The 13,303-nt window shown below is 38.1% G+C and overlaps 1 protein-coding gene across 5 annotated transcripts in view; it reads left to right on the top strand.

Moving 5' to 3' along the window:
- The window catches only part of LOC132817119 (mitogen-activated protein kinase kinase kinase 20-like), a 136,541-nt gene that overhangs the window by 77,935 nt on the left and 45,303 nt on the right, over nucleotides 1–13,303 (top strand). For 4 of the 5 annotated variants that reach the window (XM_060827302.1, XM_060827306.1, XM_060827303.1 and 1 more), the window contains exons 11-12: nucleotides 1,305–1,440; nucleotides 12,760–12,804. In XM_060827302.1, the coding sequence (XP_060683285.1) occupies nucleotides 1,305–1,440; nucleotides 12,760–12,804 (181 nt within the window). Of the gene's footprint in view, nucleotides 1–1,304; nucleotides 1,441–2,460; nucleotides 3,168–12,759; nucleotides 12,805–13,303 lie in introns of those variants that run through there. The other variant, XM_060827307.1, reaches the window with a different exon arrangement.

Consider the following 13,303-nt stretch of genomic DNA (forward strand, 5'->3'; position numbering starts at 1 on the left):
CATGGTCTGCTGGCAGGGTCACATCACTAACATTGAAGTCCTGGAAATGGCCAAAATCACCAGTATTGAGGCTATCCTCCTGGAAGACCAGCCATGTTAGGTAGGGGATGAGGGCTGTGGAAGGTGGTGATGATGGGTTTGTATCTGTCTGGATGAACAATAGTTGCCTGTCCAAGACTGTTGTGTGGAGAGCTGGCCACTGGTAAATGGAACAGAGGGGCTCCAGGCAAAAAATTTGAGAAACTGCTGAAGTTACTCTCTGTGTGACACATTGACCGTCGCTAGTGGAAAACATTGGCCATAGAGCATGGTTCCTGGAGATGTTACATCAAAAGTGCAACAGTGATCTTTGAGACTAATTAAGAACAAGAATGATAGGTAAAAGGAGGAAAAGGATAGATTCAAATGTCTCCAGCAACTTCACCTGCCTCTGCTTTGGGAGAATTTGCCAGTTTTGTGTAGCCTTGATTCAGCGCCAATAAGCTTGCAAACACTGAGTACACCCTCTCTAAAGTCTTCATCCACTAAACAATAGTTGGAAGTAGACATTACACAAGAAGTGATACAAATAGTAGAGTTTACGAGAAATGTGACCTTGGAATGGCAATTGTGGACTATGGAAGCATTGGGGAGTGGGTCCTTAGGTGTGTTATTCAACGCTATATGTTAAAAAAAAACTTTTGTTGGAAAATATTTTTGCAAGAAGAGGATAATGAGTAAAATAATGTAGCAAAATAAAGAAATGTAATGTGCAAAGTAGGGAATTGCCCAGAAAATTTATAGAAGCTATTACATTGTTTAGTCCATAAATTTACATATTTGTCTGTATACTTCTCTGTATAAAGGAAATATGCATAGTGATGAATTAATATGTATCATTAAGTGATGTGTATTGATTTGCTTAGTCTTGTTAACCATTGTCTGCTTTAAAATCCTCGTTTAGAAATAGCCAAAGATTGTTGTGCATGGAGCTAATGCAGTAATACTATAACAAGACAGGGGGATTGTGGCTAAGATATGTCACCAGTCCCAGTTATGGTAACCATTTTACAGTGACACTGGGAAAACCTCCATGCAAAATTTCTGTTACTGATCTGTTTCAATATAAAACAAGGTGCCTTTAAACAAATACTTTCTATATTTATATTTATAAATATTTAGCACATGTCTAACTCAAAATATTGTGGCACCAACCCAGTATTTTTTCTGATTATCTAGGAAGACAGTGAAATTTAATTAGGATTTAAGTGGGAATCTAAAACAAATTTATTCTAGTTAACAAGTGCTGTAATTGTTTCCTACAGATGTGAGATAGAGGCCACTTTAGAAAGACTAAAGAAACTGGAACGAGATCTGAGCACAAAAGAACAGGAGTTGAAGGAACGAGAAAGACGTTTGAAAATGTGGGAGCAAAAGTTGGTGGAGCAGTCCAGTGCACCTGTAAGTAATCAAAGCTATATCATTAATTATGATTTTTTAAATGCTACAACTACTATTCACATTTTCCTCTGCTTCAAAAATTACTTATTACACATGTAAAAAAAATGTAATAAATGTTCTCCTACATAAATGATGGATAATCTATTGTATCAGCAAGTATGGGACAAGGTATTGACATACGCCCTCTGGAAGCCCCTGTCCTTTATGGAGGCATCACTCCAATTTCTTCACATTTTCTTCTTAACTACATGATGTGATTTCCTGGCAAATGAGGGAAAAATAATTTTCCCTATTCAACCACGAGCCACAGCATTCCAGTAAACATTTTGCAGTTTTACGTAAGCTTAGGCAATTGAAAAATCTCAACTGTACAAGGTCTTACACAAATTGTGTAAGTTCCAGACTATCATAAATAATGACAATGTATATATTGGGTTTTCAACATTATCCAGAAATGATTCAATTTAATGTGAGGATTCTTATTTAATAATCATCAAAACTTATGAAATTCCCTCTTAAAAGCTATTATGCCAGGAAATGTTGGGACAAAATATATTACCCACATATACATAAGAACAAAATGGCCCACATCTGTTAATTTACTTCTGAATTTTGTCAAGTTAATTAATTAAGATTAATAGTGTTCATCAAAAAAATCCAACAGAGTAGAGGAGCACTCCATTGGTTGTAGTAAGTATTTTTAGTTAGCTGCTGTTAGAAGATAAGTGAAAGAAATGTCTAGGACACCTACAAGAGAAAGTGATGTGCTGTTACAAGGCCAGTGGTCACAAAAAACTTTCCCAATTAAGTTGGCTGGCTCATAGTATTACCCATTAAATGTGGAGGAGGACTTTACTGGAAGGTTAAGAATTGCTGCATGCATGGTGAGTAATCACAAGCTAATAAAAAAATCAATTTTGTGCTTTTTCTAAACATTCTCCAATGCTGATATTTAATCTTTTGTTTGCTGTTGTGTTCATCTGTGGTCTCTCTCTCTCCCTCTCTCCTCTTTTTACTTAGCTTTTCTTACCTCTTACTGCAAGGTTTTCTGAAGAGTCTTTCTATGAGTCTAAGACAGAGGAGTCAAACAGTACAGAGATGTCATGTCAGATCACAGCTACCAATAACGAGAAGGTAGATGGCATGAACGAAAGTCTGCAGAAAATGATGAGTGGTTTTGGCAATATCCTGTCTATGAACCTAGCAGGACCTGTCATGCAGTCTGGGATTCAGATAGATATGCAAGCCAAGCAGAATTCTTCCAAATCAACTTGTGTCAGAAAGGGGAAAAAAATCAATATGACAATGGATTTTGATCACTGGTCATATGATAGTAATTAAATCTGAGCACATAAAGCTTTTGAACATTATTAAAGCAACCGATTGTATTAGCCTAGTGAATGTTTGTTTTCCACAGCAATTCTAAACAATACAAATGTTAATATATCCAGCTTAGTGTCTTATTTATGCTGTGAGCTTACAGTACTTTATTAAGCATAATGCATGGCAGAAATTGAAGCATTGTTACTTTATTAGAATATCAATCTAAACACTGAAAAGTAGTGCAGCCATTCATGAAACGAAATGTTCTAAAGTTTAAAAAGTTAAAGATAATTGTAAGTAGAGTGTTTCAATATCAACTTTTCATTACTGGAGCTCATTTTTATAAGACCTGAAAATATTTATACAACATTTGAGATTATTTACAGTTTGAAGGCTGTTTTAATATGGACATCTTTTCTGTGTTTTGTGTTACCTATTTTCTATTCCTTTTTTCAATAAACTTAATTTAGTAGCTTATTTACAATTGTCTGGGTTCTCTTTCCTTCAGAGTAATAATTTTGAAAGAAAATATTTTGTATGCCTGTTTTCTAATACTGTGTATGCTACTTTCACTTCTACTTAGTATTCAGCTATTAAATCCATGCTTTTTAATCTATCCTGCTTTACATATTCTAGACGCTTCTCCATGAGAACCTGATCACCTTCCTAGTTAGTGGAACAGAGCCCTGCATTCTACTGCTGCTCAGTAAACCAGCATTTATGACTCCAAATTTTTAATAGGCTGTGTTTCAGCCATTTTTGAGACCTAAACTCTGGACTACAATGTAAAACGAACATTTTGGCTGTTCTGACATGGATAATTTGGATCCTTTACGTTTAATTTTATGTCTGAACACTAGTTGAATATATTGTTTAGCTAACATATTTGTTTGGGACATTGACCATTACAAATATTGTCCTGGCAAATGGATACCAAATACTTAATCTAATTACTACTATTGTATCATATTTTTACACACACTTGTTGAGAGTTTTTATCTTAGTCTAGTTTTGGAACATAGAGCTAATCTTTTCTTTGCAGTAAGTAACAAAGAAATGAAGATTATGGTCAATCAGTGACACAAGATAAAGAGAAATTGATCCACAAACCTAATTTTAATTGTATCTAATTAAAACATAACTGATCTTAAAGGGAATAAATCCTGAATGGTAGAGTTAGTATTTCATTCCATTCATTGTATTAAACTTCTTTTGGTTTCCCTGATGTAACTTATTCTTGTGGCTAGAGCTCAAAATAATTGCTGATGTTGAACTAAGAGTGAATGAAAGTATCTCTGAAACTATAATAAGAAATTTTCTTTGCTGGAATTAAAGTTCAGTTTTATTGTCACGTAGTCAAGTACAAGAGTAGGGACAAATGTATAAAGTCACCATTTTCAGTGACATCTTAGGTACAAAATCTTAAGTATAACTTATAAAAATAAATAAATAAAGTTTAAAATTCAGCATGACAGACCTTCTAAAGCAGACAAAGAGAGAAAAAATAAAAGCAGACAGAGCAAACAGGTCTGAGCTGGACTTCAACTTGGGTCCATGCTGGGTTTCATCTGGAGGCTGGGAGTCCGCGTTGGTTTACTGCAGGTGATTTTAGGAGAAAGTTAAGCCAGGATGACCTTGCAATCTCACATTAACAATTAGAGTGCTCTAGCCATTTAATAAGAAATTACAGAGTTTAATGGGGGGATAAAATAGTAGTAATATGAACACTGGCTTCTTTGTGACTCATGATTCATTCATTGCTCTCTACATATGGTTAATCAAAGGTATAATCAAAACCATATTTAACCTACTAGTATCTCTGATGTTTAAAGTATTTTAACAGGTCTTCCACTTAAATTAACTTTATAAAGGGGTTGTTTCAGTTTGCAGATTCATAGTACAACTTGCCAAAATTTCTGATATTTGCATTCTTCAGAATAGTTCAGTAACCTAGTCAAGACTTTGTCGACAGCGTCTCATTCCTGAAGTCAAAACTGGAGTTGTGCATTTTTCTACTTTCTCTCTCTTTGCCCTTAGGCTTCCAATTGTAATTAAAATTCGAAGTGCTCATAATATGCATGTGAAACATATTTAATTTTGCAGCGCTTCTCATTGGTGAAATATGGAGTAAGCTGACATCATTAGAATGCGAATTAGACAGTGAAAAGTGTACAAAGTCATCATTTCTGGTGCCACCTAGGTACAAAGGTGCCTAGATACAAATTTTAGTATAAGTTAGAAAAATACAGAAGTAAAGTTAAAGGTTCAGCACTACAGTCCTTCTAAAGCAGAGAAACAGAGAAAACAAAAGTAGACGGACCAGACATGTCTGTGCTAGTTTACTGTTTAAAAGAATGTTAAGCGAGGATGGCCTTGGGACCTCGCATAAACAATTAGAGTGCCCTGGTCTGAAGATGGCGGTGGAGTAGCAGTGCAGCATGCAGGCTCCTGCCTGGAGTTCATCTGCTCCATCCGCTTTTACATTTGTTTGCTCTTCTCTCACTTTTTAAAAATCCTTTCTGGAATCTACTCACCTTCCGTGGAGCAAGTGAGTCCGACATGGTGGAGAGTGAGATCCCTGGCATCTGTGGCTGCAATCAGAACAGGCAGGGAATAGACTGAGTTGCCACAGTCTGAAGGTGAGGTCCCCCTCAGGGGAGGTATGGAGGTGAGACCTCCCCCCCTCAATGGCAGAGTGGAGACGAGACCCCACCCCCTCAGGGGTGGTATGGAGGTGAGACCGCCTCCCGTCAGGGGCGGTGTGGAAGTGAGACCCCAGCTCAGAGGCAGTGTGGAAGTGAAATCCCCCTCAGGGGCAGTGTGGAAATGAAACCCCCCCTCAGGGGCGGCGTGGAGGTGAGACCCCCCCTCAGGGGCGGTGTGGAAATGAGACCCCCCTCAGGGGCAGTATGGAGGTGAGACCCCCCCCCCCCCCCAAGGGCGGTATGGAGATGAGTCCCCCCCTCAGGGGCGGTGTGGAAGTGATATCCCCTCAGGGGTGGTGTGGAGGTGAGACGCCTCCCTCAGGGGCAGTGTGGAGGTGAGACCCCCCTCAGGGGCGGTGTGGAGACGAGACCCCCCCCTCAGGGGCAGTGTGGAAGTGAAACCCCCCCCTCAGGGCGATGTGGAGACAACAACCCCCAGTGAGGGCAGTGTGGAGTTGAGACACATCCCACTCTCAGGGGTGGTGTGGAGACGAGACCCCCCCCTCAGGGGTGGTGTGGAGGTGAGACCCCCTCCCCACCAATGGCGGTGTAGAGATGAGACCCTCCCGCAGGGGTGGTGTAGATATGAGCCCCCCCCCCCCCTCAGGGGCGGTGTGGAGGTGAGACCCCCCCCTCAGGGGCAGTGTGGATATGAGCCCCCCCTCAGAGGCGGTGTGGAGGTGAAACCCCCCCCCCTCAGGGGCAGTGTGGATATGAGCCCCCCCTCAGGGGCGGTGTGGAGACGAGACCCCTCCCCCTCAGGGGCGGTGTGGAGATGAGACCCTCCCCCATCAGTGTTGGTATGGAGGTGAGACCCCCCCTCAGGAGCAATGTGGAGGTGAGACCCACCCCCCACTTAGGGGCAATGTGGAGGCAAGGCTCCCTCCCCTGCTGGGGTGGGGGAGTGCAGTGTGGAGGCAAGGGACTCCCCACTCAGAGGTCTGGTATGGATGCTTGAAACACTACAATTCTGGACTTGTTCTTATTTCTTGGTTTTTCTCATTTATTCCTGAGATTTTGTACCTCGGTACCTTGTACTTAAGATGGCACCATAAGTGGCGACTTTGTAAACGTTTCACTGCACTCATGTGAGCACATGTGACAATGAATCTAATTGACACTGCAACTCAGATTTCTCCAGTTTCCTCATTTCCCCTCCCCCCACCTTGTCTCAGTCGAATCCCTCAAATCAGCACCACCTTCCTAACCTGCAATCTTCTTCCTGACCTCTCCGCCCCCACCCCACTCCGGCCTATCACCCTCACCTTGACCTCCTTCCACCTATCACATCTCCATCGCCCCTCCCCCAAATCCCTCCTCCCTACCTTTTATCTTAGCCTGCTGGACACACTTTCCTCATTCCTGATGAAGGGCTTATGCCCGAAACGTCGAATTTCCTGTTCCTTGGATGCCGCCTGACCTGCTGCGCTTTTCCAGCAACACATTTTCAGCTCCATTCTCTTGCTCCCCTACATTGTGCCTAAACCAGGAAAACTGCTGAATTCACATACAACAGTACAAATACAACAGATGCACATAAACTTCAGACAAAACTATGAACCATGCACCTTGAAAATCTAGTGCAATGCTGACTTTACCCTGAAGATTGGACTTTAAGTTGTTTCACATTAATGAATATTCATACATTGCAAATAAATTTTAAAAAATGAATCCCTGCCACAGGCTGGTGTAATGCTAAAAGGCAAGTAAAAAATGAGGTCTGCAGATGCTGGAGATCACAGCTGAAAATGTGTTGCTGGTCAAAGCACAGCAGGTCAGGCAGCATCTCAGGAATCGGGAATTCGACGTTTCGAGCATAAGCCCTTCATCAGGAATGAGAGAGAGTAGCCAAGCAGGCTAAGATAAAAGGTAGGGAGGAGGGACTTGGGGGAGGGGCGATGGAGGTGGGATAGGTGGAAGGAGGTCAAGGTGAGGGTGATAGGCCGGAGTGGGGTGGGGGCGGAGAGGTCAGGAAGGAGATTGCAGGTTAGGAGGGCGGTGCTGAGTTGAGGCCACAAACACACCACTTAATTTTATCTATGTATCTCAACATGCCATCCAGAAATCAAAATTTGCATCCTACCTAACTCAATCAATCCATGTGCCATTTTAGCCTGAACATATAGATTCCAGAAAATCTCCTCATCCTAGTTTAAACTCAGAAAAATCTCTCCTATTGTATTTCGTTACAAATGCAAAGATAATACTTAGCTGTTATTCAATTTAAATCCAGCAAAATGGAAATGAAAGTATCAATAACAAATGGATTTGGATATGTATTCTCAGATTCTTAAATGATTAATGCAATTGTTTTATCATTTAGGTTCTCAATAATTGAATAGACTAATGATTTGCACACCTCGTCTGGCTCCATTTTGGGATTAACTTTTCTTATGAAATAATAAATCTTTTTGTACCTTTTCTGCTTTGGATTATTTACATCGAATTGTTCATGTTAACTTGCCCTCTACAGCAGCTAACCATGCTAACAGAATTGTTTTAACGTGCCTCCTCATAGTCTTTGTCTTAAGATGTGTGCAAATCAGTACAATCAGTATCAAAACAACTATCTCAAATCAAAGTAAATATTTAAGTTCAATGAATGTAATTGGTGTTGTCCCTTCTAGTAATCCATTTTTTTCATTAGAAATAATGGTGACTTGGACCAATCTTTGCAACAGCAAAAATGATTCAAATGACATCTGTGTATATGGTGTCTTTAACGAACATCCAAAGCACCTCTATTTGAAATCGACAAAATATTTCAGTTGCAACAGTTTTACTACAATTCCCAGTGTTATAAGAACAAAATAAAATAGTGCATTCATTTTGTTATCTTAGTATTAATTAAATTAAGTAAAGCTGGACCATTAAGTATCAGTGGTCAGTGTGAAAAACTTCAAAGATGAGAGTGCCACCTACTGGAAATAACATGTTTATCACAAGTGCATGGGAAAATAAAATCAATTTTTCCCATATAGAAGTTTAATTTCAGCTTAGCTCCCTCATTACTTAATGTAACACTGACCTGTTCAGAACAGAATCTTCAATTCACCTCCTGGTCTTTGCTGTGATTTATTTTTATCAGTTAGCAGTCCAAGTGCTTTCAGTGCCTTTTGTTTGCAAAAGAAGATATCATCCAGATTTCCTTCTAACTGTTAGCTATGATCATCTCAAAATGTTGCACAAAAGGGCAACCAGGCAAAAAGTGCAACAAGGCCAAAGGAAATATTAGGACAGGTGCTTAAAAGTTTAGTCAAAAGCTATGTTTTAAGGATAATCTTAAAGGAAGAGGTGGAAAACTTTAGGAGAGGATGCCAACGGTCAAGGCCTCGACAGGAAATGACATAACCATCATTGGGACGAGAGGGCCATAGTGATGGATATCAGAATCACTAAGGGTTGTAGAGCTGGAGGAGTCATGATATTGGGAAGGGGATCGACAGGTTTAGAGAAAGGGTGAATCCCAAATATCTAGGTCCACATATATACTTCACATATATGCATACATGTATGCAATTAATTGGATGACTAGAGTCCCCATGGATTCCACCACAATGTGAAGGATAAAAAGAAACTGATGAAAATTGATTTTTTCCCTTCACAAACTTGTTTATTCACAGTTAATGAAGTATTTTTGGAGTGTGGATGCGTAATTATCGTTGCATATTATCAAACACATAAAGTGCATTTTTTATACTGTGTACTTTTGCTTCTGTGTTTGCAAATATTGATAATTCACTTTACCTAGTATAGCTAATTATTACTAGTCCTATTTATTTCTGAATACCATTCACTCTTCTTAGATAGCCAACACCAGAGTGGCATTTTGGGGACAGCTGGCAAAGATTTTCAACACTACTGACTAAACCTATCTCTTTTTTTTTACACTGCTGAGCATGGTTGAAAGCAAGTTAAAGCTAACCTCAGCTCGCCACATATGTTCCTGCAGTTTATTTTGGGTTACTAAATTCCATCTTGAGCAGCATAGTACTTCAGCTACGGATTGCAAAGAAAGACAATTCTAATTTATTTTTGGGAAGGTGGAAGGATATTTATTACCATGATCTGGCTGCTGACCATTGGAGTTTTCACAGAAGCTAGCAAATGAAATGATTGCAAAATCTGCTCACCAACCATTAATTTATTTATTCAGACAAAACCAAAATTTGGATTCAGAAGATATATTGTAAGACGTACTGGCATGTGTTGCATTTTTATTATTTAGTGTATGGTATCTCTAATCTTTCAATATTATAATTTCTAAAGAATACAAAACAAGTCTCTGCATGTTTAGTGGATTTTGATTTACCTCAGTATTTCCATATTATAATAATTTCCATATTATAAATTACTATTATACTTGAGACAAATTTAAAAGCAAGTATTGAGGAAATAAGAAGTGATAGATTGAAGAGAAGATGCTACCTGTATTTATATAAATGATAGTTAGGTATTTAATGTAAAGTGTTAACGTTATCTCACAATACAGCATAACTTACAATGCAAAGCATTGTGTCAGAAAGAGTTTTGTCCTTCAATGAAGACATGCACCATATCATAACAGTACAAGACTTTTATGTATTATGACACCTATGAGTGCAATGTGAATAATACATTTTCTCTGTCCTTTGTTATTTTCCTCTGCTTCTTTAACCCACCCAGGGTGAATAAGAAATCAATTTTTCTGCCAAGGTGTGCAAGTCCATTTTTATATTTTAAAAGTATGTACATCACAAAAACTCAATTTTCTAAATGAAAACAAAAAGATTATTGCAAGTACTGTATTTGGTTCAGCAGGACTGCATAATTACCTGTTGTCATTTTAACCACAAACATTGAAAACCAACACTTGCATTTCTTAGCTTTCAAAATATTCCATAATTTCAAATAAATCTCACCATCGTATCTAAAACTCTTATACAGGAATAAGTTAAATTGTACAAACCTGCTTGGTGAGAGGGTGGCTTTAACAATAGCACAAAATTGAGACCGGCCTTTGTAAATCACTTGCAGTTTTGACATTTGAATTAGAAGGCCAATCTCAATTGTGTATTAAGGAGGGTTTTTCCCCTAATTCTCTCTTGTGAGTGATGTAACTGTTGATTAATTAAGAATTAAGTTAAATTACCAAAGTGCCATACTGATTATATTGTTAACTTTTTTTTTAGACTTTGCATTTGGGAATTATTCACTAAAGGTTCTGAGCATTGAATTTATATGCACTTTTAAACAATTCCAAATTAATAGTTGGTGAAAAATGTTCAGGCAAGTTTCTAAACATTAACAGTATTAAAATTACTGAAAGTAATATTTTCTGCATATGATTTTCCACCATCAAGATTGATTATTAGAGGTATTTTTTCTGTCATTGAGAAAAGTTTTGTTCTAGAAATTGCTAAATTACTTATTTAAATGTAAAATTGCCATAGTCTTACCAGACTATAGAGATGACTGCTGGGGATTTAACCTGAGGGTCACTATGCCTAAGATGACAAGTGCAGGAATTGAACCCATACTGCTGGCATCACTGTGCATCACAAATAAGGCAGCCAACCAACTGAACTAATTGACACCTTATTACTTCCTTAACTAAAGTGATAGTATTATGTTTTGTACCAGAGTTTTTTTGATTAGATTAGATTAGATTCCCTTCAGTATGGAAACGGGCCCTTTGGCCTAACAAGTCCACACCAATCCTCCGAAGAGCGAACTACCCAGACCCAGTCCCCTACATTTACCCCTGACTAATGTACCTAACACTATGGGCAATTTAGCATGGCTAATTCACCTAACCTGCACATCTTTGGATTGTGGGAGGAAACCAGAAGAAACCCACGCAGACACGGGGAGAATGTGCAAACTCCATACAGACAGTCGCCTGAGGTGGGAATTGAACCGGGGTCCCTGGTGCTGTGAGGCAGCAGTGCTAACCACTTAGCCCCATATGGAGTTGGTGTATGGATTTAAATGTTACTAAAACTTAAACAATGTTACATCTTACTTCATTTTAACACAATTATAGTTACAAATTTGGACGTACAATAAATAAAATTCAATACCATGGCACTAAGATAAGAAGATTGGAGAATTTTTAAAGACAATGCTGTACATGAATGTTATATAATTGAATAATGCATATGAATTATGATTACAAAGTAGTGCCATTAAATAGAAATAAAATTATGTAGTTTTTAAATTCTGATGTTATTGTGAAAGAGATCATTACCCCCAGATACTTTACTGAAGCTATCCAACACTAAACATCTACTTGCATGTTTTGGTGAACCCCATTATAGTTGCAATAGATGTTTGAATTTCTAATCATTACTAGGTAATGTGATCAGAACTTTTTGGAGACCAGAACACTGTAAAATGAAAATCCAGTTCATAAGAATGAGCAACTTTTCTATTTGGAAAATATTAAGATGTAATTGTCTGTGGTGGTTCGGCATCTCTTTTAGTGTAGTATAAGTTCTACATTCGGGGATCCAGATTAGAATTCTAATACTGACCAACATTCACATCTAGCTACCTAACGTCTGCAGTTGCCCATTCCTCAGGTCTGTTCTTGGGATTGTCTCTCTGTACCAATCCATTTCACTTCAGAAGTTTGAAAGAATCAATTTGGAATTTTTGTAATGTACAATGCATTCCTCTTATTAATGAAGAAAAAATAGTGTTGAAATGTGTGACTTCAAACCTAAACAGTGCTACCCAGTTATAAGAGGAAGATGTGGAATGAAGAGAGTTAAAAAAGGAGGAACTATAATGATGATGAAAAACAGTGTTCTTCTTTATAATGTTTTACAAAGTAGTTACCAATTGTGATATTAAAATGAACATCAATACCATGAAATTCCATCCCAATGGCTAAATTAGAATTTCAAACTACTGCAGTGAATTTACTCAGCAGATGCAGGAAACTGAAATTTCCTCACAATTACTGTGCAAGAACCGACTTGCACTTTAAAAGCTGAGCAAGTTTATGATGGTGGCAGATACATGAAGGTTTGACAGCCCGCTCTGATCTGTTTGAGATCCTGGCACAAAATCTCTGTCAACATGTTTTTTTTACAAAGCAAGGTTATTATGACAGGTGATAATCAGAAATACATATGTATGGGATTCAGCCCCTTCAATAAAGATAATAAATGGCCTTGTTGCATGAAGTACTGTTAAAAAAATCACATCCCCAATTTTGTTTCACATATAAATTCTCATTTCTAACCATTTTATCTATTTGAACATGATCATATTGTAATGTCTATACTTTGCTTTTGTCATGCAGTTGCTGCCATCCTTGGATATATATTCTTGGACAGAAGAGGATGTGGTAAGTATATGGTTCAATCTTTCTATTTAAAATTTTGATGTATTATAACAGTTAAATTCAATAATATAGGACAAAGACTATTAAGATTAACAGATAACTAGATTAGTTAGGAATATAATTTATCATAACAAGGTTTAATTATTTTTTCAGCAAGAAAGATGTGTAAAACTAAACATGTAATGTCCAAAGTTATTCAGCTTAGGTGGATTGACCAAGCAAAAATTGACCATTGTGTCCAGAGATATGTAGACTAGGTAGATTAGCCACTGTAAATGTCAGGACACAGAATGGGGCTGGGGCTGGGTTAGATGCTCTTCAGAGGGTCAGTGTAGATTCAATGGGCTGAATGGCTTCTTTCCACATGGTAGGCAACTGTTTCTTAACATTCCAATAAATATTTTTTCTATGGCAATTTTTTTTAGTTGGCATTAACATTTGATATTTATCTATGCTCACCAGTACTTGGAGTTGCAGAATAGGGGTATATAAAATTAGAAAT

The sequence above is a fragment of the Hemiscyllium ocellatum genome, chromosome 7 (genome assembly GCF_020745735.1).
Source record: "Hemiscyllium ocellatum isolate sHemOce1 chromosome 7, sHemOce1.pat.X.cur, whole genome shotgun sequence".
Classification (NCBI taxonomy): domain Eukaryota; kingdom Metazoa; phylum Chordata; class Chondrichthyes; order Orectolobiformes; family Hemiscylliidae; genus Hemiscyllium; species Hemiscyllium ocellatum.